This window comes from Odontesthes bonariensis, chromosome 2 (assembly GCF_027942865.1).
Source record: "Odontesthes bonariensis isolate fOdoBon6 chromosome 2, fOdoBon6.hap1, whole genome shotgun sequence".
Classification (NCBI taxonomy): Eukaryota; Metazoa; Chordata; class Actinopteri; order Atheriniformes; family Atherinopsidae; genus Odontesthes; species Odontesthes bonariensis.
The window spans coordinates 42997461-43019676 of NC_134507.1; the positions used below are offsets into that span (position 1 = coordinate 42997461).

General features: G+C 40.2%; 1 protein-coding gene across 5 annotated transcripts in view; it reads right to left on the minus strand.

Annotated features, from left to right (window-relative positions):
• Positions 1–22216, minus strand: part of gbf1 (golgi brefeldin A resistant guanine nucleotide exchange factor 1) — a 104563-nt gene that overhangs the window by 36385 nt on the left and 45962 nt on the right. For 2 of the 5 annotated variants that reach the window (XM_075481972.1, XM_075481955.1), the window contains 16 exons: positions 16006–16124; positions 15332–15440; positions 15164–15224; positions 9651–9705; positions 7163–7198; positions 6115–6259; positions 5584–5810; positions 5213–5381; positions 4774–4985; positions 4386–4484; positions 1884–2078; positions 1212–1404; positions 896–1033; positions 720–808; positions 416–618; positions 212–335 (listed from right to left, as the gene is read on the minus strand). In XM_075481972.1, coding sequence (XP_075338087.1) covers positions 212–335; positions 416–618; positions 720–808; positions 896–1033; positions 1212–1404; positions 1884–2078; positions 4386–4484; positions 4774–4985; positions 5213–5381; positions 5584–5810; positions 6115–6259; positions 7163–7198; positions 9651–9705; positions 15164–15224; positions 15332–15440; positions 16006–16124 — 2174 coding nt within the window. The remainder of the gene's footprint in view (positions 1–211; positions 336–415; positions 619–719; positions 809–895; positions 1034–1211; positions 1405–1883; positions 2079–4385; positions 4485–4773; positions 4986–5212; positions 5382–5583; positions 5811–6114; positions 6260–7162; positions 7199–9650; positions 9706–15163; positions 15225–15331; positions 15441–16005; positions 16125–22216) is intronic. The other 3 variants (XM_075481982.1, XM_075481964.1, XM_075481945.1) reach the window with 2 other exon arrangements.

Here is a 22216-nt window from a genome sequence, read left to right on the forward strand (position 1 = left end):
TTGACCAAGCTTTAACTTCTGAAAAGCTGTAAGAACATTTGCCTTTTAGGCTTTTATCTAATTTAAGCAAGACCTAGTTTGGTCCATTACTGAAGTCTGATTAATGGCTCCCAAGCAGCCAATCACTGAGATACTGCGCTAATCTTGTTAACTACATAGCAATAAAGACTAATTAGAGCATTTTTTCAGAAAGTGGGGAAAAGGGTCTTACATGCCAGTTATCTGTGAACGTTTCGAGAAGTCGTTGAATTACAGGAGCCTCTCCAGGTAATCTAAAGGCCTCCAAGTAGAGGCGCAGGGCCTCATCAATACGAAGCCCCTGAAAGGTGAATGTACTGAAAAGAAGATTCACATTAGATTCAAACAACAATAAAGGATCAACAAATGTGCAGTATGCCTTGGAATTTCACTCTACTTCACAAAGCTGTCCAGGAGTTCCATGTTCTTGCGATCACTAACGTATTCGCCGATCATTTTTTTGTCCAGGCGCGGGTTTTCTCTGAGCCATTGGGCCACCTGGTTATTGTCCAGGGGGTCACTAAGAAGACATTTCTCCTGCAAGAACTGGATTCCCTTCTTGGGCTTCTGGTTAAACTGCTCTGTTCCTGTGATCAGTAGCTGGACACATACAAGATAAGCAGGTCGATAGTATTAATAGATTTTATGATTGGCAATGGTTTTAATGTCAATGCAAATATATATCAATCACCATGAATTACCTTCTTCTTTGTTCTAATTTCCATCAGCTCTTGTGACTCAGGTAAATATGACAAGAAACGTTGAGGCTTCTTTGGAGTTCTCCTCTCTGCTGAAGGAGAAAATAACATTTGGAGAAACGTCTATGCAGTGCTTTGGGGGACTTTCAGGGAAAAAAAAAAGAAAAAAGAAGCCTCACCAGTATCGTTGTCGCCTTGATCTTGTCTACCCAATCTCATTCTTTCTGCCATAAGATGTCCACTCGTCGGCGGACATACTGGTGCAGTCTCAGCTTGTGGCTGACTCAGACTATTAGTGTTGCCTAGTCTATTAAGATCTAAAGAACATTAAAACAAAACAAAACATATTTAGAATTACTATATAAAGAAGCAAAGATGACAAATGAGAATAATAAAATAGAGGAAAAACAAATAGCACTTCCTTATTCAAAGTTCAAACAGTTCATGAAACAGCAGTTAGATGATGAGGAGCACGTGGTGCAGGGATGTGCATACCAGTTGTAGGGTCAGTTCCATTTGTAATGGAACCTTCACCCTCAGCCAGCAGCATGTCTGACTGGTCCTGTTGAACGGTGTTGTTTGGCACCTTGGCCTGGCACTGGGCTTCAATGCTGTCAATTACTGTTAGCAGGGCCTCCAATGACAGTAGATGGGTGGTGTACAGCTGCCCTGACACTGGGAATGCGTTCTATCCATACATATATATGTATGAAAAAGAGGGGAGAAAAAGGGGGAAAAAAGATGAAAAAGCAGGTTTTTCAAAGACATAATGTTTTAACCAAATAGCGGATTTATTTAGATATCAAAGTCATCACTAGAGGCTTGAAATTAAAAATTAATTAGACTGATCAGTGTAGGACTGTTACATTAGTTTTTATCACAATACTTACAATAAAGAAATTGTTCAGTTTATGGCATTCAAAATGTGATTCTTTTGAGTGCTCATCAAATACAAGATATAATACCTTCTCACTGAAATGAGTAAAATAATGACGAACAGAAAAACTAACTATTGCTCATTTTAAATCAATGAGATGTAACTTGCAGAAGCATCTGGTAATTATTATTATAACCTAAAAAAGAAGGAGATTTCTTTGTTGTACTTCAATACAACTTTTCTATTTTAATTTATAGAGAGCGGCAAATCCGTATGTTTGGCTATGTTACCTTGGATAGCAGCTTGGTCAGATCTTCAAACAGATTGGAGCAGTAGAAGTCACAGTCATAGTTGATGTACAGCTCTGTGACAAAGCTAGGGATTCTCCACAGCTGAACAAGGGCCTCCAGAGCCATCTCCTTCATCTCATAGGGCATCTTTATGTTCTCCGATGTGATGATGTCCATTAGTTTCTTCAAGTACATCTGGCATGTCAGCATATGGGTCAATTAGTTCACATCTTCAGGAAAGCTTCACCGTCCATTTGTATATCACATTTAAGGAGACTCATGACATTTGATTTGGTCCAACAGCACCCAGATCGTGGACGGCTCAGGGCTTTACTTCAGGTCTACAAGATTAGTACAGCGCAGGGTCTTTTGCATTTCCACTGAGGTCTCTGGTTTAGGGTAGATTAGGTAAATGAAGTCCGTTGAGGTGTGTCACCGGTCCCTGAGGCCCAGCCACACTTATCACACAGTATCCAAAAGCAATCAAACAAAGAACTGCATGTTGGCGGTTATTCATAATCTTACCAGTGTGGAACACATTTTATTGCCCCGATTCAATGCTTTTTTTGCCATGATGTAACGATGCCCCCTCTGACATCTGACCGAAATCAAATATGTATATCGTAGGGATGCACCGATCCGCTTTTTTCACCTCCAATACTGATACATGAGGTTTAGTATCGGCCGATACCGATCCGATACCGATACAGAATTATGGCAACAAACGGTAAGTTTCATTGTGTGGAAAAGACTGGGATCATTCTTATGTGCAAGGCAACATTAGACTCGACTTAAACATTTCTTTCCTATTTTTTTTTTTAAACAAATAAACAGATATAAAATGTACTGAATTAATTATTCATTTAATAATTGTGCACCAGTAAAACAATCTTAACCATAAAAATATAACAAGTGGAACTGGTTCAGTCAGTGCAATTAGGGATTCACAATCCAATGTAAAACAAAATATTAAATAATAAAGGAGCTGAAATTGAGAAAAAAAACAATAGCTTCACTAGCTTGGTTGGTAAGACTTTCAAAATAAACAGCAATCAGCTCTTTATATAGTTTAGAGCAAATGGGAATTAAACATCTGTTACAAAAGAATCTGAACAAAACAATAGCTTCTCTAGCTTGGTAAAAACTATAAAATAAAATAAAAAGGTAGGTAGTCCCAACTTAACAAGTTTTTTCACCACTGGAGGGGGCAGAAGGCCCTTGGAGGAATGCCAATACTGGAATAAGAGGGGGATTTTTTTTTAAATAGAATAAATAATAATAATAATAATAATAATAATAATAATAATAAGTAGAGAAATGGTCTCCAATACCCGATCTCGAATTTTCTTCAATATCGGTACCGATATCCGATCCAAATATTGGATCGGTGAATCCCTAGTTTATAGTAATGTGACACATTCTTAAATGTTGTGGTTGTTTTTGCAAGTATCTCAGGAAGTAATTAATTTGCTTACATGCAGTCGTTTCTCGTCATGATCGCTTCTTTGTTCTCCATAGTAGAGACAAAGCAGTTACAGTAAATGATGAAGTGATGAACTTGTTAGCGTTCCATATTTCAATAGGTTATAGGTGTTTTTTCTTGTGCCTTACAATGTAACTGCAGTAAAACAGTTAGAAATGAATGCCTTATTGTTCAAAATCACTCGTTTCTTGTCTTCTCTTCCCATTCCCATTTGAGCTGGCTTGTCCTTCACAGCTTGCGGTGCACATTGTGTCTTCTCAGCAGATTAAAACTGCATATTTGAGTTTGAATTACGGCTGTAGCGATACACTAATCTCCCGATACGATACGATACTCGATATTCAGCCAACGATACGATTCGATACGATTCAATACACTTACATTTTTCTGGGGGGAAAAAAGGGACAGTGTGATTTGACATGAATCATCGCTGATTGGACTGATGGTCCAACCTTTGAACCGGAAGGACAACACAGTCAGACAAACAGAAAAAAACGTGAGAGCTATGCTCTTTATACAACATTTTTATAAACTAATTTATCACTGTTTTGTATAATGTGACCCCCTGGCATTGTATCGTATTACCTTAATGTTCTGTGTTATCACTAATTGTAACGTCTGACTTTTCAATAAAGTTTGCTTTAAAAAAAATTTTAAATTTTAAAAAAAGAATTTAAAATCGATACTCGTGGCCGAAAAATCGATACTTTATCGGGAAACGAAATATCGATGACCAATCAGAAACGTTCAGTGCTGCAAGCCCAACTCCAAAGATTCAGATAAATCTAAAAAAGATCTCCCTTCCAGGGCTGAATTAGAGACAAAGACTTTTACCCCTGAAATCTGTTAAGTCTGTGGTTCCTGGGGCTGAAATGTAGGGGACAGAGGAAAGAAACCCTAAAAGATCCTGATACCTGAAAAAGGTTCCTGCTGTTGAATACAGGTTTTATTGTTTTGAGTCTCTTTAAATGGTGTTCAACTGACAGAGCTATATTACATTTAAACAAGTAGAAACTTACCTCAAGTTGAAACTTTAGATGTATTCTCATGTTCTCGAAAAGCAAGAAGCAAACTCGTATGGAGGAAGCATATAGGTTCATACGGTCCACACTCAACAGCTATAAAACAGAGCAGAGACAGAATAAAAAAACATTAAAACAATAATGTTAGAGAAAAAGCTCCAGGTTTCTCCATTCTTTTAGTTATTTTATTCTTAATACCAGTTCAAACACCTTCTGTAATTATTCCAAATTTAGAAAAAAAAGGAGAAAGAAACACTTGCAAATATGATGTATTTATGAATAAATAAAGAGTTAACAGTTCAGGTGAGAGAACTATCTCACCAGCATCAATGCAACAACAGACAACGAAGCTCAACATTCAAAAAGGAGATTCTTTTTTTTCCACCTGAAAAAGATGTCTGCAGAGCTCCTCTTTGACCAGGACTAGTAAAGACTGATAGTTAGCGATGTGTGCTGACTCCAGTGCTACAGTCAGTAGCTGCAGGCCCATGTGCATCATAGCATCAGTGTTGTGGCGGTCGTGAGGGTTGGTCAGGGAAATCAGAAAGCGAAAAAGCTCCCTTAAACAAGGCAGGCCATAGGGGATGAGGGACACTCCTTCAGACAAGAACCAAGAGGAAGACAGGGGTTAAGGAAGAACGCAAGCACTGCAGAAATAACAGAAAATGTTCTCAGTGTTTAAGAAGCAGCTGCCATGGAAACTATATTAAGAAATCTGTGGGGTTTTTTTGTTGTTGCAGATAAAATACCACAAATGTAAAAAGGAGGCAAAATAGTAACAACACAAGAGAAGTCACAGCTTTAAAAACCTTTGGTATCCCTACCGTCTTTTTGTGTGGACTGTGTGAAGCGGACTCCACGAGGGTTGACATAGTCCATGTCATGGACAGATGTGGAGTCTGATTGCTCGGTTAAAGAGTCTTTGTCCTCCAGAACTTCAGGAATGGATTCTACTGAGGCTGACTGAGCTGGTTCTACCCGTCTGCCCTCAGTCTACACACAAATGGAGACACAGTACAAGTTAATGGAGCATCTCCGTTCTACAGAAAAGGTGGACGATCTCCCTACAGTTGAGAGGTTTTCACAAAGAGCACGTGGAAAGAGGAGGCAGTGGCAAAACGTGAGTCATCAACTAACTACACTGCCTGTGAACAGAGATTATTGGCAGTGCCATCGGAATTTTAAACATTCCTACCTGAGCATCTGACAAGCCAGACTCAATCCCAGGGAGTGAGGTGGCAGTGCAAGGTGGGCTTACAGAGGAGCTACACTGTTCCAGGTCAGAAAGGTCTTCCTTTGAGGTGGCTTTGGAACAGGTGTCCAAGCCACTGTCTGTGGCTGTAGGGCTGGATATGGATGAGCCAGCACTGTCAGAGGCTGGGAGGCTCGAGTTGGAGCCTTGCTCAATGAAGGGGACACCGCCTAGGGAAACCGAAATGCAGACACAGAATAGTGTTACGCGACACTATTCACCAACGCGTGCATAAAAATAAGCAGCACAATGTCCACAATAGGTCCACCAGATTCCTTAAGCATTTGTTGAGAAGAAAAACCGTAAACTTGCACACTATTCTTACCCAGTTTTTACTTTTCTACGCTCATGAGAAGAACAGAAAACTGCAGATTTTAAAAGGATTTAAAATAACCCTTTCTCATAAAAACTTTTGATAGCCATATAAGGTGCAGTGATGAATGAAAGTCTATTTTTCAGCAGACTTTCTCTTACCTGAGAGGTTGTTGCTAAGGGTGCTGGACTGGCCTGGATCAATCTGACCAGAGGAACTTCGGACTATGTGGCGAGGTGGCCTTGGCGAGCGTTTCTGCCTTTTCCATTTGGATGATTCACTCATTCCACCAGCACGCATCTTCAACTGAAGGAAACAACAAACTTAAGTTAGGCCTGTCAAACACAGTGGATGCCCCATAATAACTGATTACAGCTGGAATTTGTGCTCTTCCTTACTCAAATTCCTTTATTTTTCCACAGAAAACAGCAATGAAAGTAACAGATTGTAAGCTTTAAAAGTGTGTTCATGCTAGGTGTTGTGTTGTAAACAACTTAATATCTGACACAAATATGAATTGGAGAGATAAAAAAGAAACACCATTGGTCACCAGGTTAAAACTGCTTTGTACCACAAAAAAAGGTCAGCTGAAGGTGAACATAAACGTAAAGTAAGAAAATGTTGGCTGCTTTCTGTTAAATTTTTGTTCTGCAAATGTAGAAATTCTATAAAGCTGTAGAAAACAAAAATCTCTATCCTACAATAACTGAGCAAGCACATGGGTAGCATGACACATGGCAACTGACTGAGTGAGACGCAATGAAAGTTTCAACCCACCAAAAATGTTCGAAGCACAGAAATGTTAAGCAGCTGCCATATGGTACAGGCTGTCCAGAACGTGTGTTTCATTTACAGACAAAGAAAAAGAAGGTTTCCTTCTTTCTTTTTTTTGAGAAAAGTATTTTATTCAAGTTGTCACCAAGAGAACAAGATGGACATCAACACATACAAAGAAGGAAGGGTGCTGGCTGGGAATGTAGATTCAGCCAGCTGTTTGCTTCCAATTTATAGCCAAGGTCTTAGTGGTGCACTGGTGCCTGACGCTGAGGGGGGGGGGGTGTTGCTCACTATGTGACCTGTGGTTAGGTTTAACATCAATATTGGCTTTATCTTACATCTGCAAATGCTGGAGGTTAGTGAGATCTTAAAAAAGACTGGTTACAAAGTGATTCTCCAGCCAACATACTGCATTAAATTAATTTGCCTTACCTGCACACGTTTGTTTTTCCACAAGATATTGTAAGCCTCAGAAGAGAAGGGGAGGATGCAGGTACCCATGATTAGTGATGGAAAACTTATCAGCAGTGGGACCAACACATAATACACTCGAGCATGAACATCCATGCATCACAAGCTGGGTGTAAGATTCAGACAGGGCACAGAGACAGCCACTACAGGCTCTAATCACTATGGAATAAACAGCCAGCTAAAGAGCAGGGAGTGTGAGCGGGTGGGCTGAAAGGCCATGCAAAAAGCAATCAACTGCCAAATCAAATGGAGCCATATCATTCTAATACATCAAGCGATAGTATGTACAAAACGTCTTTTTTTGCGAGTATTTTAAACACTTTCTGCTATTTTGAAAGTTTTTCACGGTTTTCATTCTCTCCCACAGCTTCAAAGGTTAATCAGCTGGAATGCTTTTTCAACACTCTTGAAGGAATTAGGATATGAGGTGTACTGTTATGCCACAATACCAGCAGAGAGTCTAGTTTTTCAGCCTGCCCACTTTTATCACTACACACATTTGCTTTCCCATCAACAGCAAACTCTCATCAACAATTGCATACTTCACATCATCTTAAAAAGAGATCTGTGATTTAATCTACATATATACATATATTTAATCTATGTTTCAGCTTGTGATCAAAGGGCATAAGATGTCTCCTTTAAATATTTTTTGGTTACCATACCATTCCACAGCTTGGATGACTTAATTATATTATGTTGAATGTAGATGATATTTTTATATTAAATATAGTTGTAGCTAAAACTCAATTATTTAACATCTTTAAATAATAATAAATAAATCAGGAACATATTTAATATCTTATCACGCATTAGCGCAGGTTTTATCATTTATTTTATTATGGTAAAAGTCTGTTGCTCACAGGCTTTTATTTTGTAAAAGTCTGTTGCTGTCTGCTGCGGAACCGGAAAAGAAAGTAATCGGCGGATCCACCAAACATGGAGAAGGGTACGGAACTTTTACTCGGCCATTTTCATGTTAAAGTTCTTCCAGACGGCGGAGTCGACAGAACCAAAGTCATCTGTAAACACTGCCAAGTTGAATTGTCTTCTCAGCGTAGTAGTTCCAGTCTAAAATATCACTTAAAGGCAAAACACACAACTGATAGCAGCAAGTCATTCAAGGAAACAGACAGTGGAGCGAGGCTTCTACATAAAAACTACAGAAAGATGCTGATGTTAAAAGTGTGTTTGCACAACAAATGTTATGGCACTTTCATGCATATGGCAGCACATTTAAAATAAAACTAAATGCTAAAAGATATACACTGCTTTTAAATTAATTTTTGGATTTTGCGTACAAATGTGATTAATCGTGATTAATCAGGGAAATCATGTGATTAATTAGATTAAACATTTGAATCGTTGCCCAGCCCTAGTATATACCAACAATATTACAGCCATTCAAACAAAGCGACAAAACAGGCAGATTCCCAGAAACTGGAAATAATTGCATTATGAATTATCTTGTAATGTTCCCACTGCAAAACTTTCAATAACTTAAATCTGCTGTTCCGGAGCTGGAGATTTTGTAAATGTCTTCTCTTCCCATGTAAAGCTCATTTTGTAAAACCAAAACCCATAGTCTGACAGACACACCAAATGTTATATGAATTAACAAATGAATGTAGATGTTCCTGAGGTGCCATCAAAATATTTTTGTGTTTCGCAGGAAGAGATTAAAAAAAAAAAAAAAAAAAAAAAAACGTGCAAAAATCTTTCAAAACAACTTTTTGACATAAATCTAGCAACTATACAGTGATAGATTAACAAATAAATCAGATGGATTTCAAATTGCACGCTGTCCTTAAGGTTGCAATTAAACGACAGTGTTTTAGAAATTCATTATTTTCACAGGGAGAGCTAAATCTGCAGTTCCTCAGAGTTCTCACTGTCCTCAGCAGGTGCAGCTTCGGGCAGAATGGATTAATGGATTGAAAGAAAAAGGTCGACTCTCAGAAGGACGCACTTCTTTGTTGATGATGGCTGCATTTAAAAGCTGCATTATCAAAATTCTGAAATCAACTAGATTTAAAGCAAAGCAAGGCACCCCCATGCGCTTTGACACAGTGAACATTATTTTACTGTGTCATCTAGGCCAGCAAGAAATTAGGTAAGGGTGGGCACCGTATCAGGCTCAAGACAACCATAAATAGGAAAATAAGGGTTTATCCACACTATGAGTGTTTAATTAGGCTGCCTAAGCAGTCAAAGCCATTTTACCACAGCCAGGATAAAAAGGACAACTGCTAACATGCAGAGGCAGTTTGCTCATGTGTAGAACATGTTTATGTGTACACTGTTGTCAGTCAGTTCAATGGTGATCAATAACTGAACTTCACAGCCACAAACAGCCTAATGACAATGAGCAAGATCAAAGACAAGAAAAAAAGAGAGCAAAATATTTGCAAGCAGATCAAATACATATTCAGCATCTCAGTCATGTTACCTTCTTCATATTGGCACCAACATAACTCTTGGCCTCTTCTTTGAACTGCGGTATTCTGGAAAAACAAACAAGTTAGATAAGACAGTATCTTTTTTTTTGGGGGGGGGGGGGGGGGGGGACACAAAACAAACCGAGCTAATAACTAGTTTAAAGGGGAACTCCAGGGCATTTGAAGCGCATTTCCATTGCTAGAGGTTGTCAAATACTGATAGTAGGACACAGACAGGTGCAAATCTGCGCTCCCTGTGTGGAGATCGCGCTGTTCGCGCAGCCTGTCATGCGAGGCTAATACGTGGTGGCTAGGGGCAAGCGCTAACCCTTCCACGTAAAACAACAACTTGCACACTGCAGAAACGTCACACCACTTTATAAACCATCCGACAATATTACTGGGCATGTATTGTTGTAATGTTTTAAATACTTGAACGCAGTTCTTCTAGAGAAGATAATTGTTTTGTATATGGGGTTATCGTCCATTGACTCTTTTGGGCTTTCAAATGCGCGCGCCTACCGACAAGAGGTAAGTGACATGCTGTTTATAAAGTTGTTTTGTAACGTCCCCATGTCAGTAATGTGAGAACCATGCATATGGTTTTGATGGTAAGGCTTGTGACTTTATTGTCGGATGGTTTATAAAGTGGTGTGACGTTTCTGCAGTGTGCAAGTTGTTGTTTTACGTGGAAGGGTTAGCGCTTGCCCCTAGCCACCACGTATTAGCCTCGCATGACAGGCTGCGCGAACAGCGCGATCTCCACACAGGGAGCGCAGATTTGCACCTGTCTGTGTCCTACTATCAGTATTTGACAACCTCTAGCAATGGAAACGCGCTTCAAATGCCCCGGAGTTCCCCTTTAAGTGAGCTAGAGATAATGTCGGTTGAAATTTGAGGTCTTAGCCATAAGTGTGTATTTGTAAAGATCCTGTCACTAAGCACATCGACAAGGAGACAGATGGTTTGAAAGCAGTAAAAAATAAATAAATAAATAAATAAAAAAATAATAAATAAAGGAATCCAAGTTAAACTAAAAGAAACTACTTTAAGCAGAGAAAGTGGCCTCAGGTATTACCCATCCACAGCCTTGACTCCTCCTCCCAGGTGCTTTCACTGCAATGCGCACATTAAGGCTACGGCTACACGAAAACGAAACAAGTTTTTTTTTAAAACGGGTACGAAAATTATTGCGACCACACGGGAACGCTTCTGTGTCCTAATGGAAACGATGAAAACGATGCAGTACACACGCCACACCTCTAGGTGCGCTGTAAGCCACCCCCACCGGTTACACCAGAACAATAGAAGAAGCAATGCGCATGTGTGTACGCCCCTACTTCTACCAGTGCGAAGCTCACGTTGTTCCTTCAACAACGCCGCTGTAGTTAGCAGTGTCTGCAGCAGTGCTGCTATCAATGTTGTGGGGTCCATGATGATCGCTGTCTGTCCTTGTTGTGTTGTCTTCTTCTTCCGGATTTTGAATGGAAGCCGCTTTTTGTTCTGGTCACTGACGTATGTGTATACGTCACTGGCGTTGGCCATGTGGCTATGACGCAGAAACGAATCCGTTTTGGCTGTAACAATGGAAACGAAACAACGCCGTTTCCAAATCTTCCCACTCTGGAACCCGTTCTCAAAAACTATCGTTTTGGGGTAGTGGGAACGCCGGCTCCGTGTGGCCGCGACAGCCAAACGATAAGCAAAAGTATCGGTTACAGTGAAAAACGTTTTCGTGTAGCCGTAGCCTAAATCTTCTGACTAAAGCACCTTGGTAGGCAGGTAAACAACTAACAATGACCTAAATGACCCACAGAATGGCCGAGTGGGTCACTGACACACACACATGACCTTAACTACTTTTAAATTATGAATGTCCCAACAACAGTTCATAAGCCTGAATCTAAGAGGTGAAATGTCTTCAAACACCAAGAAGAGAAGTCCAAGTTACTGCTATTCAAGCACTTAAGGTAGGGCTGCACAATATATCGAATTTTAATCACGATAACGATATTGGCTTCCCGCGATCAAATTCGCGTGATCGAGCGATATTTAAAATGCGTCATTCCGTCCACAGAACGCTCCATATTAAAGGTGTTGTCAAAGATCCTCCGCTTTAACCCTCTCTGGTGTTTTTTTTAAAGCCACTCTAGCGCTCCGTAAACCACTGTCTGATCACATGCCTCCATGAGCCAATCAGAGTTGCTCCCTGCACCGCGCAATTTAGTTTCTAGATGTAGACACTAGTTACAGAGGACAAAGTAACGTGGCGCACATACCACAACAGGTAGCAGTCGGTCTTATAAGCTATAAACAATCTTAACAGAGAAAACAAAAAACGTCTAACGTGGCAGAGGGCGAGGCCATTTTATTTTGTTGCACATGTTTGTACATTACCAGGAATGTAGCACAATATGGATGTGAAAGCAGTTATAATACGCCTATGTGACAATAAAATATGTTTTGGTTAAAATCAACAAATAATCGTGATAATTAATCGTGATATCAATATTGCTCAAAATAATCGTGATAATCTTTTTGGCCATAATTGTGCAGCCCTAACTTAAGACCACAAATTCTAATAGATTGTTAAAAATGTATCATACTTGTGATGATTATCTAACCAAACTGATCAATTAAATAAGCTCTCAGCTGACTGACATTCAGCTGGAACAGCAACTGATGCGACATCATCCAATCACCAGCTTAGTCTCTTATTTGGTTTCCTATGGCAGACTTTGAGATGGTTCCGTTTCTAAACCATCTGGTGTGTGAGGCTGAACAATCTATGGATTTTGGTGGTTGTCCATCATTCTTTGAAGAACAGTGAACTGATTTGATGCGTCACACAGGATGAACAACTCAACAGTGAACAGACTCTGCTGAGCTGCTGGAGGTGTGGAGCTTCTGCGTACAGCTCCAGGACCTCACTGGGACTTCTGTTCTATTACTTTGTATTATTTCAGAATGTGTACATATTTTAAAATAAAAGACTGCATTAAGAGCTATGCTCACTTACAAACATACTGCATTCAATGTCACAATCTAATGATAAAAGTCAGCTTGCATTTTTCCAGCTAAATGCCTTTAAACTGAAGCTGCAGCAGCTAAAAATTTGTATTGTTTGGACTGTTTGTATTACAAGAAACATCTTAAAGCATTTTTCATAATCCGTAATATAGCAGAGGTATGAAGTTCCTAATATTTCAGTGGTATAAAGGCTCATTTACCTGGTTGTTATTTATTAATGTGAATATTAGGGCTGGGCGAGTTAATTCGTTGATTATTTAACGCCGATTAATATTTTATCGCGCATTAACGGAAGTTTTATTTATTTATTTAAAGAAAAAAAAATATTTTGAAATTACAAAAAAAATATATTATTATTATTTTTTGGCAGAGAGAGTGGGAACGACACGCAGCACAGGGCCGTCCGATGCGGACTATAACCTCTTGTACGTGGGGCGCCTGCTCAACCCACTACACCATGGACCACCCCTGTTTTATCATTTATTTTATTTTGTAAAAGTCTGCTGCTGTCTGCTGCGGAACCGGAAAAGAAAGTAATCGGCGGATCCATCCATAAGAGAAGGGTACGGAACTTTTACTCGGCCATTTTCATTTTAAAGTTCTTCCAGACGGCGGAGTCGACAGAACCAAAGTCATCTGTAAACTCTGCCAAGTTGAATTGTCTTCTCAGCGTAGTAGTTCCAGTCTAAAATATCACTTAAAGGCAAAACACACAACTGATAGCAGCAAGTCATTCAAGGAAACAGACAGTGGAGCGAGGCTTCTACATAAAAACTACAGAAAGATGCTGATGTTAAAAGTGTGTTTGCACAACAAATGTTATGGCACTTTCATTCATATGGCAGCACATTTAAAATAAAACTAAATGCTAAAAGCTATACACTACTTTTGAATTCATTTTTGGATTTTGTGTACAAACGCGATTAATCGTGATTAATCAGGAAAATCATGTGATTAATTAGATTGAAAATTTTAATCGTTGCCCAGCCCTAGTGACTATCTTTTAAACTATCACTTTACATTAAAATAATTTACTAACAATACAAAGTAATGTAAAATGAAGAGGCAATATTATAGTGGGAAGCTCAGCATTTTCAGCCTGAGCCACAAATAACCCTTCCCAGTTTTTAATGAGCTCTGCTGAATTCTATTCTTCAGTTATCACACAAAATGTGTGCATGTGTGCCACACTGGGTTTCTGTGGACTCTAAAGCTTAGCTGGAAAATGAGATGTCAAAACCAGGCAGTCTAACACACACACGACAAGCTGGAGTCTGCAACCCCCTCCTGATATTAACTCAGTGTTAATAGAGTGTTGTTTTGCAAGCACGATTATTGGATGATCTGTGGGTCCAACAGATTAACATGCCTAATACTTTCAGCAGGCAATCTAAGACTCCTCTTGAAGAGCTGAACAGATCTGCTGCTCATTATTCTCTTTCAGTGGGTGGGTGGGGAAAAGGGGGACTGCACATTCACATCTCTATTATCGAGCATATGTGGGCAAGTGGAGGGCTGGGGATTGTACATTAGCAAATCAAGATGTGGGACGTGTGTGTGTGTGAAAGGGAGTAGTATCAGAATGATGAAGTACATTTATATGTCGTGTCCATGTGCAGGGATGCCTGTGTTTACGAGCGTGGCCGCTGTGTTTTACGTGCACACAGTAAAATCTTGTAAGACACGATAACAAGGTGCCATAAGAGTTCTGCCAGTAAATTAAAACAGGCCAAGAATGCTTGGAGGAGAGTCAGAGGATGGCGACAAACTTGGCAAAAAGTAAGACTGGAGTTCACCGAATGGAGCAGACCCTGCACTTTGTTGTGGATACACACCCCGACTTTGTTCTGGGAACAGTTTACTGTTCCGCTGCACTCAATATTAAGAAACTCAAAAGCTATTTTTGTGACTAATCTTCCGATATAATAGTTCTAATTTTAGGAGTTGTGCACGTGTGCTAGTGCACATGCACGATGTGCTTCTCTATTTTTGTGGGGGTTGGGGCTCGGGGCTTTTCTGTTGAGGCACCTTCATCTATATGTAGATCATATGGTGTGCAGCTCAGTTGGCTCATTCCCCTCGTCTGTGACTGAATGTGACTGGATGTGGGAGGGTGTGTGTGTGTGTGTGTGTGTGTGTGTGTGTGTGTGTGCACGTGTGTGTATCGGGGGGGGGGTGATGCAGAGAGACGAGCGTTTATGCTAAATGCCAAAGGAGAAATCATGTTATGGCATTAGAGAATCAGTGGCCCACTGACCCTATGCATACAGCGAAATGAAATTCATGAGCTTCATGGGGAATAATGAGGCCTGTGAGACAGACATGCAGAACCCTCCTGTCTATATTTCAGACGCAAAGGAGGAGTGTTGAGACAGCGCAAGTTAGGGGGTTTCAAACTAAACTATGCTTCACTTTTTCCACAAAAATGTAAGAAAATCTAAAACTAATACAAACACAAAAGTCATCCCTTCTCACTTCTTTCCCATACACTTACCTAGAAAACAGTAGCTGCACCATGTCAACCAGAGTATGTTCAGCTGACTTTCTAAGGAGCTCTGCAAACAAAGAAAAGAGTGTCATATATACATACATACATACATACGAGGAAAACCGACTGTCGTCCCATCAGAATACAGTTTGATAAGTGTATGATGAAACTCACCACTCAGGCGCATCTCGAAGCAGATTCTAAAACAGGACTGCATGATTTCACAAACGGACTCATTGGTTAAGTGAGCTCCGACTGGTGTCAGCAGCAGAGTCCTCAAGACCTGCGCACAGTACAACTTTCACTCACTTACAACTTCCTAAGTAAACAAAAAGTGGAAATACATGAGTAAATTCAGGCTACTTCTAACTGCTACGTGCATGTTGACCGTTTTTTATTATCATTTATTTTTAATCCAGCACAGAAAAATACTCCTGCCACTTCTATGTATCATAGAAACAAATAGGAGCTGGTAAGGCCCATTATGATCAGAGGTCTACTGCGCATTGCACGAGATGATGCCTTTACAGGCAGTATAACAATAATATTTTTTTTTTAAAATATATTTTCATATCTACCTGTGCACAATGAATGGCATTTAGTCAAATACTGGTTAGTCTGTGTTGTTGTCCTTGTAAAAAAAGAAAAAGACTAATCTCTGCTTCTATGTTACATGTTTCAGCCTCCTCATCCCTTCCTTGCCCTGCCTCTATCAGAACTGTGCTGTTTAGGGCTGCTGTTTTCCATTGGATTTACCAGTACAGAATCTGAGGCCACATGAAACACAACTGTTACATCCACTGGATCAAGCAAGAGAACCGCAGCTGCAGTTCAGAAGTATTTTGCACCTGCAGAATTTTCATGAGGACGACTTCATCGCTGGCAGGGTCGGTTCCAACAAATCTAGCATGTGTGACTGCATCCGCCATGTTCTCGATGGCTTCTGCAGCTGCCTCATGGTTAGCATCTGCAAACAGACAAACACACAATTTTATGCAAGGGTGCGGCTAAAGCTAAAAGCTATACAGAACAGGGCCCATAGAGGAGCAAACCTGTTTGCCCTCTAAAGTTACTCAAATCTCAAAAGATTCTTGGCAGTTTTAGCCAACACTCAGTGGGGTTACATGGCACTGAAAGGATCAGATTATTGGCTAAATTCCAAAAGTCTGAGTTGCTCCTTATTTGAGCAAGGGTAATTCTCCTTGGATATATGGCGGTGAATGAATCGGATCAGAGGCAAAAAGCGTGTCATACCCCGGTATGATAGGTGGCGCTGTACCCATTTCAACTATTGCTAATAGAGCCACTTCCTGTTGACCTCTTCACCACCAACAACAACAACAAACTCAGGTATTCGAGAAAGATGGCGAACAAAGAGCAAGATGAAGCTACGTCCCTCTACATTTGGTCTGTGATGAGCTGCTTGTTGCACAAACTCGATGCCCAACGGAGCATTCTCCATTGCGTTATTTGTTTCTTTCTGACGGCGACAACAACAGGAATATCGTCTCTTCCGACTTCCGGGTCACGACCCCGGGAAAAAGTCTCGAGCATGCGCAGAACGCAAAGTCTAATTCACCACGTGCGTCACCGTCTACAAGCAGGTTTAGAGTGACTTTCAACCCAGTTATCTCGGGGTCTTAATCCGATCCAATTTCTTGTCAGATTAAGGTGTCTACATGAACTTAATAACTCAGTCTTATTGTAATTTAGCCAATAATCCGATCCTTTCGGTGCCATGTGACCCCACTGACTGTGTCAGTAATAAGTGTCACGCTCAACCTAGTTTGCAGCACAACGTTGCAACCTGGACAGTTTGGAACTCATTAAGGACTGTTGAACATTCTGTGGTTAAGAAAGTGTATTCACAACATAAACAACTGTGTTGCAGAAGTCACACATGTAGACATAATCCACAAAATCTCTATAAAAATCTTGATGGTTTAGGGGTTAAACTTTAGCTCGCTCCTCAGGAAACCTAAATCAGTTTATTCACCAATCCCTCTTTTCTCTTAGATTGTAGCATCTGAATACTTAAGATTATGTGTAGACAGTTGAATTCAACTTATCAAATTGTATTTAATTCAATAATTAAATCAACTTCAAGATTAATCTGAAACATAAAATGTGAGGCTTGAAAACCTTTTGAAAACACTGTAACAACTGTCAGTAATGACTGTTCTTAAAAGAAAGAAAATGTTCCAAACAGCTCAACAAATAAAGAAAACAAGCGTTCCAAACACATTGTCCTTCCAACCCTGGGATCTAATGACCAGATGTGGCCCTTTGTTGGGGGCAGGCTGGGACAAACTGGCTGTCAGAGCAACAGGAGCCAGTGTTTTTGAAACCTGAGTGGCTGCCCAGCTATCTGCTTGGAGTCAGCCTGTTTTTCTTTCCCATCGCCCCCAAGAGCAGCAATTCATTAACTAATAAGTAGAGGGGGGAGAAGAGGTGGAAGGATGAGGGGAGGGACAGAGAAAGGGGGGTGAAGATCAGGATCTCCCAAGTTAAGTAACAAGAAGGCTCTGACATATTGAAAAGATGGACAGCTCATGGTTTAAAGTCACACCCTATTTGTCTGCTTAAAGTGATTGCTAAATGACAACAGATAAGATTTTATCTCATTTAGAAAGCCACTCACTTATTACATGTTTGCAACAATTTAGTAAGTGGTAAACAGTGAACTGGAGTGCAGACGGTAATCGAGTCAGAAGTTGGTTCATGCGTGCGTGGTTGACAGCGCTGAGGCAGAGCGAGCAAACATCCTTCCACAGAAGCGACAACAAGTAAGAAGGCTGCTCTGAAAACTTCCAACATCCAGACTCAGAAACTGGAGTCACAGGAGGATCCAGCAGAATGTCAGAAGTGATATAAAACACTAATCCTGCTCTTGGCACACAGTCTATACAAATGGTGTCCAAAGGAGGGGTGTGGGGGGGCGCATTGTTAAAATAACACTGAGGAAAAGAGAGGCTCAGTATGTGTGTGCGCCTGAGGGTATGTGGGCAAAGTCAACAGGGGGTTGAACCAGCTGCCGCATAAAGCAGTTTAAACTAAGGTCAAAAATCAAAGACATGGCATGAGTGAGAGGGAGCAGAAAGGCCAGAGTGGCTCGTTTTTAAGTGAGCAACACACAAAAAGCTCTCAAGCTGCACTCTGCATAAGAGCCGATGCCTCTTTAGAAATCAAACAATGGGACGGCAGCTTTTTCCGTGATCAGTGAAGGAAATGGGTTTGCTCACCTGTACGTCCACTGAATAGCAAAGGATCAGTCACTTTTCAGAACAGGTCGCTCTGCTTTAGCAACAGCTAGCGTGCACAGGCACATATAGAATTTTGTTTTCTTAATGACAGACGTTGGCGCCGTCAAATGAATTTCTGGAAAGATCCTGGGACGAGCACGATTCAGGATGTGTTTGGCTCTGATCAAAGTCGGGAAATAGGCAGCAACAGTTTACAAAAGCATAAAAACTACAAACCACACCAAAGAGCATGAAAATATTCACACAGAAATACTGTAAAATGCCTGAAAGTTACATCTACCTAAATACTTTTTTCTTCCATATTTTGTTTCGAATTATAGGTTTTTTTTGTTCATCTCTTAGTTCAGCCACATGGAATAGAAATGATGTATTTTAAATTATGACAAGTGTCCATGTTACTGTATACCTCTCTTTAGAAGCCAATAAGTCTAACTTTAATTTTGTTCAATATGTCATAGGTAGGTTACAAGGTTACAACCGTACTAAAAGTTAATCTCTTCGAGCAGTGGCTGCAGCTTACGCTTCAGCCGAGACTCACTCTGAGCCCTAAATAGTCTGGTGACCATGAGGCTCAGAGCAGCACAGACTTTGCTGACTGCGCTGGGAATGGAGAACAGAGAGAAAACAAAAGAACCAAAAGAGGAGGAAAGATGAGCTGTGGGAAAAGAAAGAATGGCATTCTGAATAACCGAGCAACAAGACTGGGCTAAATGTTTCTTTCCACATCTCAGGCCACAATTTAGAGGGATTACCATCATCTAAATGACACCCGGTGTGGGAGATGATGTTCCTTAATCTTTGACACTTGATAAGAATGAAAAAAAAGAGATTATGAAGAGGACCAAAACCTGACAAGAAGAAAACGAAGATATTTGTGGCGACGATAAATAAAGGATTGCGATCATATTCAAGAAAAAGAAGAAGACTGACTGCTCCAGTGTGTTGATAGTGCATAATAAAATGACCCAACGTCAAACTTCACAGTAAGAGATTATTTACGGTAAGTGTCACAAAACCAACACATAAACAGCAACTGTCTTATCCCAGGTAAACGGTTCAATTCAATTCAATTCAATTCAATTCAATAATACTTCATCATTCCCCAAAAGGAAATTATGTTACTTTGGTATGAATCATTGTTGCCGATATGCTATCGTTAGACAGTCGATAGGTAACAAAACTAAATTAAAAATTAATTACAAATAAGTCTGCAGATTTGTTCATAAGTCTGTAGTATGGTTGAAATCTTCAGAGATGGATATGAATGGATTGGGAACAACCTAGTTAATGTTGCCACACAGAATCAGCAGGTAAACACGGGTGGAAAATGTAATCCGAGTTCTAAATTAAACTGCTGAAGAAAATCTGAACCCATCAAAGAAAAGGAGCAAAAGCTGCTCATCAAGGACAACTCAGTTACTTCCAGCCAGCAGATGGCAGTACCTGACCACAACAGTTTTCCATCCATTCATCTTACAAGGAACACCAGTTTACGAACTTACCTTCATCTGTCATTTCTGAGGATGGTTGTGTTTTTCCAGAGGTGGCCTGGGTGGTGGTCGACCATCTAAAGTTGACTTGCTGGAACGATCTTACGGCACAGCCATCACACTGGCTGTTTTATGGCCACAGACAATGGGCGTGGGTTACGGTCCCAGTTCTGCTTAAGGTTTTAGGTGTTTTTTGTTGCTTCCCTACCTCCTTTTTTTTTTAACGTCTACTCTCTTCTCTTATTTTCTACTCCCCAAACAATCAAAGCATGCTTTAAGTTGCAGCTATCAAAAAAAAGAAAATACTGAATAAAATATGTACCTTTAAAACTATTTTTAAAACAACGAACAAATGTAAAATAGAAAACAATCCCCGTCAAAATCTACATCTATAAACAGTTCATTTGCATATTCATAAAATGTAATTTCACACTCTCCTCTAAGAGTTTATACACCTTCACCAAATAAAGTTTCAATACTCTGAACTCAAAATTGCCAATTTGCAGGCCTACCTTAACCCCACCATGAAAAAATGTTTAAAAAAAAAAGGCTAAAATAAATGATTGGTGAGTGTAATATGCCTAACTTCATACTGGGATGCCCCAGTTTCCTGTTGAGAATGAGAACATTTAACTTGCACCAGAGCTGCATGGACAGGGGGACGCACCTCTTAGAACGGTGCTGATGAGATGCTGGTGGTGCCAGAGCCTCCAAGTGGGGGTTGGCCGGATTAAGGGAGCTGGTGTCAGGTCTGAAGAGGCAGACATAGGCTCTGGGACCAGGACTAGGATTTGTGATGTGATAATTGAACAGATATTCTGTATGTGTGCCTTGGATAACAGTCCTTTTAACATGTACTCTTGGACACCCGAGTGTGAATCGAAGGCAATGACTGCTGCTCGTATCCACTTTAATCCAACATTCACAACAAATTAACACTTATTTAGTCGAGAAAGGTTTTCATTTATTTAAGCTTTGCCATTCCATTATTCTATAGCACAAAGAAGAATGCAAACCGTTCAAACGGGGGCCAGAAATGCAAGGAACATTCTAGGTAACATTCTTAATACTGCTGTCATTTCAGGCTCTTCCATTGTTCAATAAGAGCTGCAGCTGTTTAGGCAGTGTTGTAACATTGACTCAACCCCCACTAACAAAACTAACATCTGGTGATGCATGCTCATTTCACACTTAACACAACAACTGGCAGACACTCGGCCATATTTTTGTGATGAGGCTAATGAGGACAGGCAGTCCTGAATGTACACCCGCACAAGTTGGCTTCTGAAACAATTATGAGAGTGGAGCATTGCTGAAATTCCTGGACTGGCCTGACAATAAGCAACAGCACTGCCCAAAACAAGCTTCCCAACAAAACGACGTGAAAAAAAATGGAAGAAGAAAAAAAAAAACACCTTTCAAAAGGGTCAAGATGATGCTGACGCTGACATTGTGCTTGCATCGGGCAAATGAACTTAAACACATCAAGATAAGGGTTTTTAATGCACTGTGAGCGACAGCAGGGCCTCCACAAAGAACATATAGACCAAAATTTTACACAAATGCTGGATCCCATCTTCTCTTCATACATTAGTCTCTCACTGACAGTCCTTCAATATTCTTCCTCTTCACTGCCATTCAAAAGGCTTTTTTATTTGTTTTCATTTCTTTTCTAATGCAACATTGCAGTAAAAACTGCATCTGTTTCATTTTTTTCTTCTCTCAGAATCATGCAACTCTATTAAATGATCTATGATTACGTGTGCCTGGAAGAGCTCCACCAATCACAATCTCATATGAAAACGTGATCTGTGACTTGTGACTAAAAGCATGTGATCACCAGCCATAGCCCAATACACACATGGCATTAAGGAGTGTTTGTTTATCATTGTGTTTCATCACCTTGAACCAACTCTCCAGTGAGGGTTTGGGAACTCAGGAGAAACAAAACAAGACATTGTACCAGAGTTCAGCATCCCAACTGTATGGTGCTAGCTCTCTCATATATTTGGTTGATAACACACACGTTTCTTTAGGAATTTCAGGAATTTCAATATTTGATTAACCAGGCCACAGAAAAGTCCATCAGTATTAGCTTTGGCTCGGAAAAAGCGGCAGCATCTCTAGATCTTGTTGCCATGTGTTGACAGTGCATGGGAATTCTAACCAGTACAGAATTACAGCTACAAGATCACAGCCCCTCAGTTTCGGTCTTTAGCCCAAACATACAGTGATTTTTTTAAGATTCTCAGAATTCTAAATTTTGGAAAGAAGAAAATAAATTCTCAAGTTTTTTTTGCTGGAAC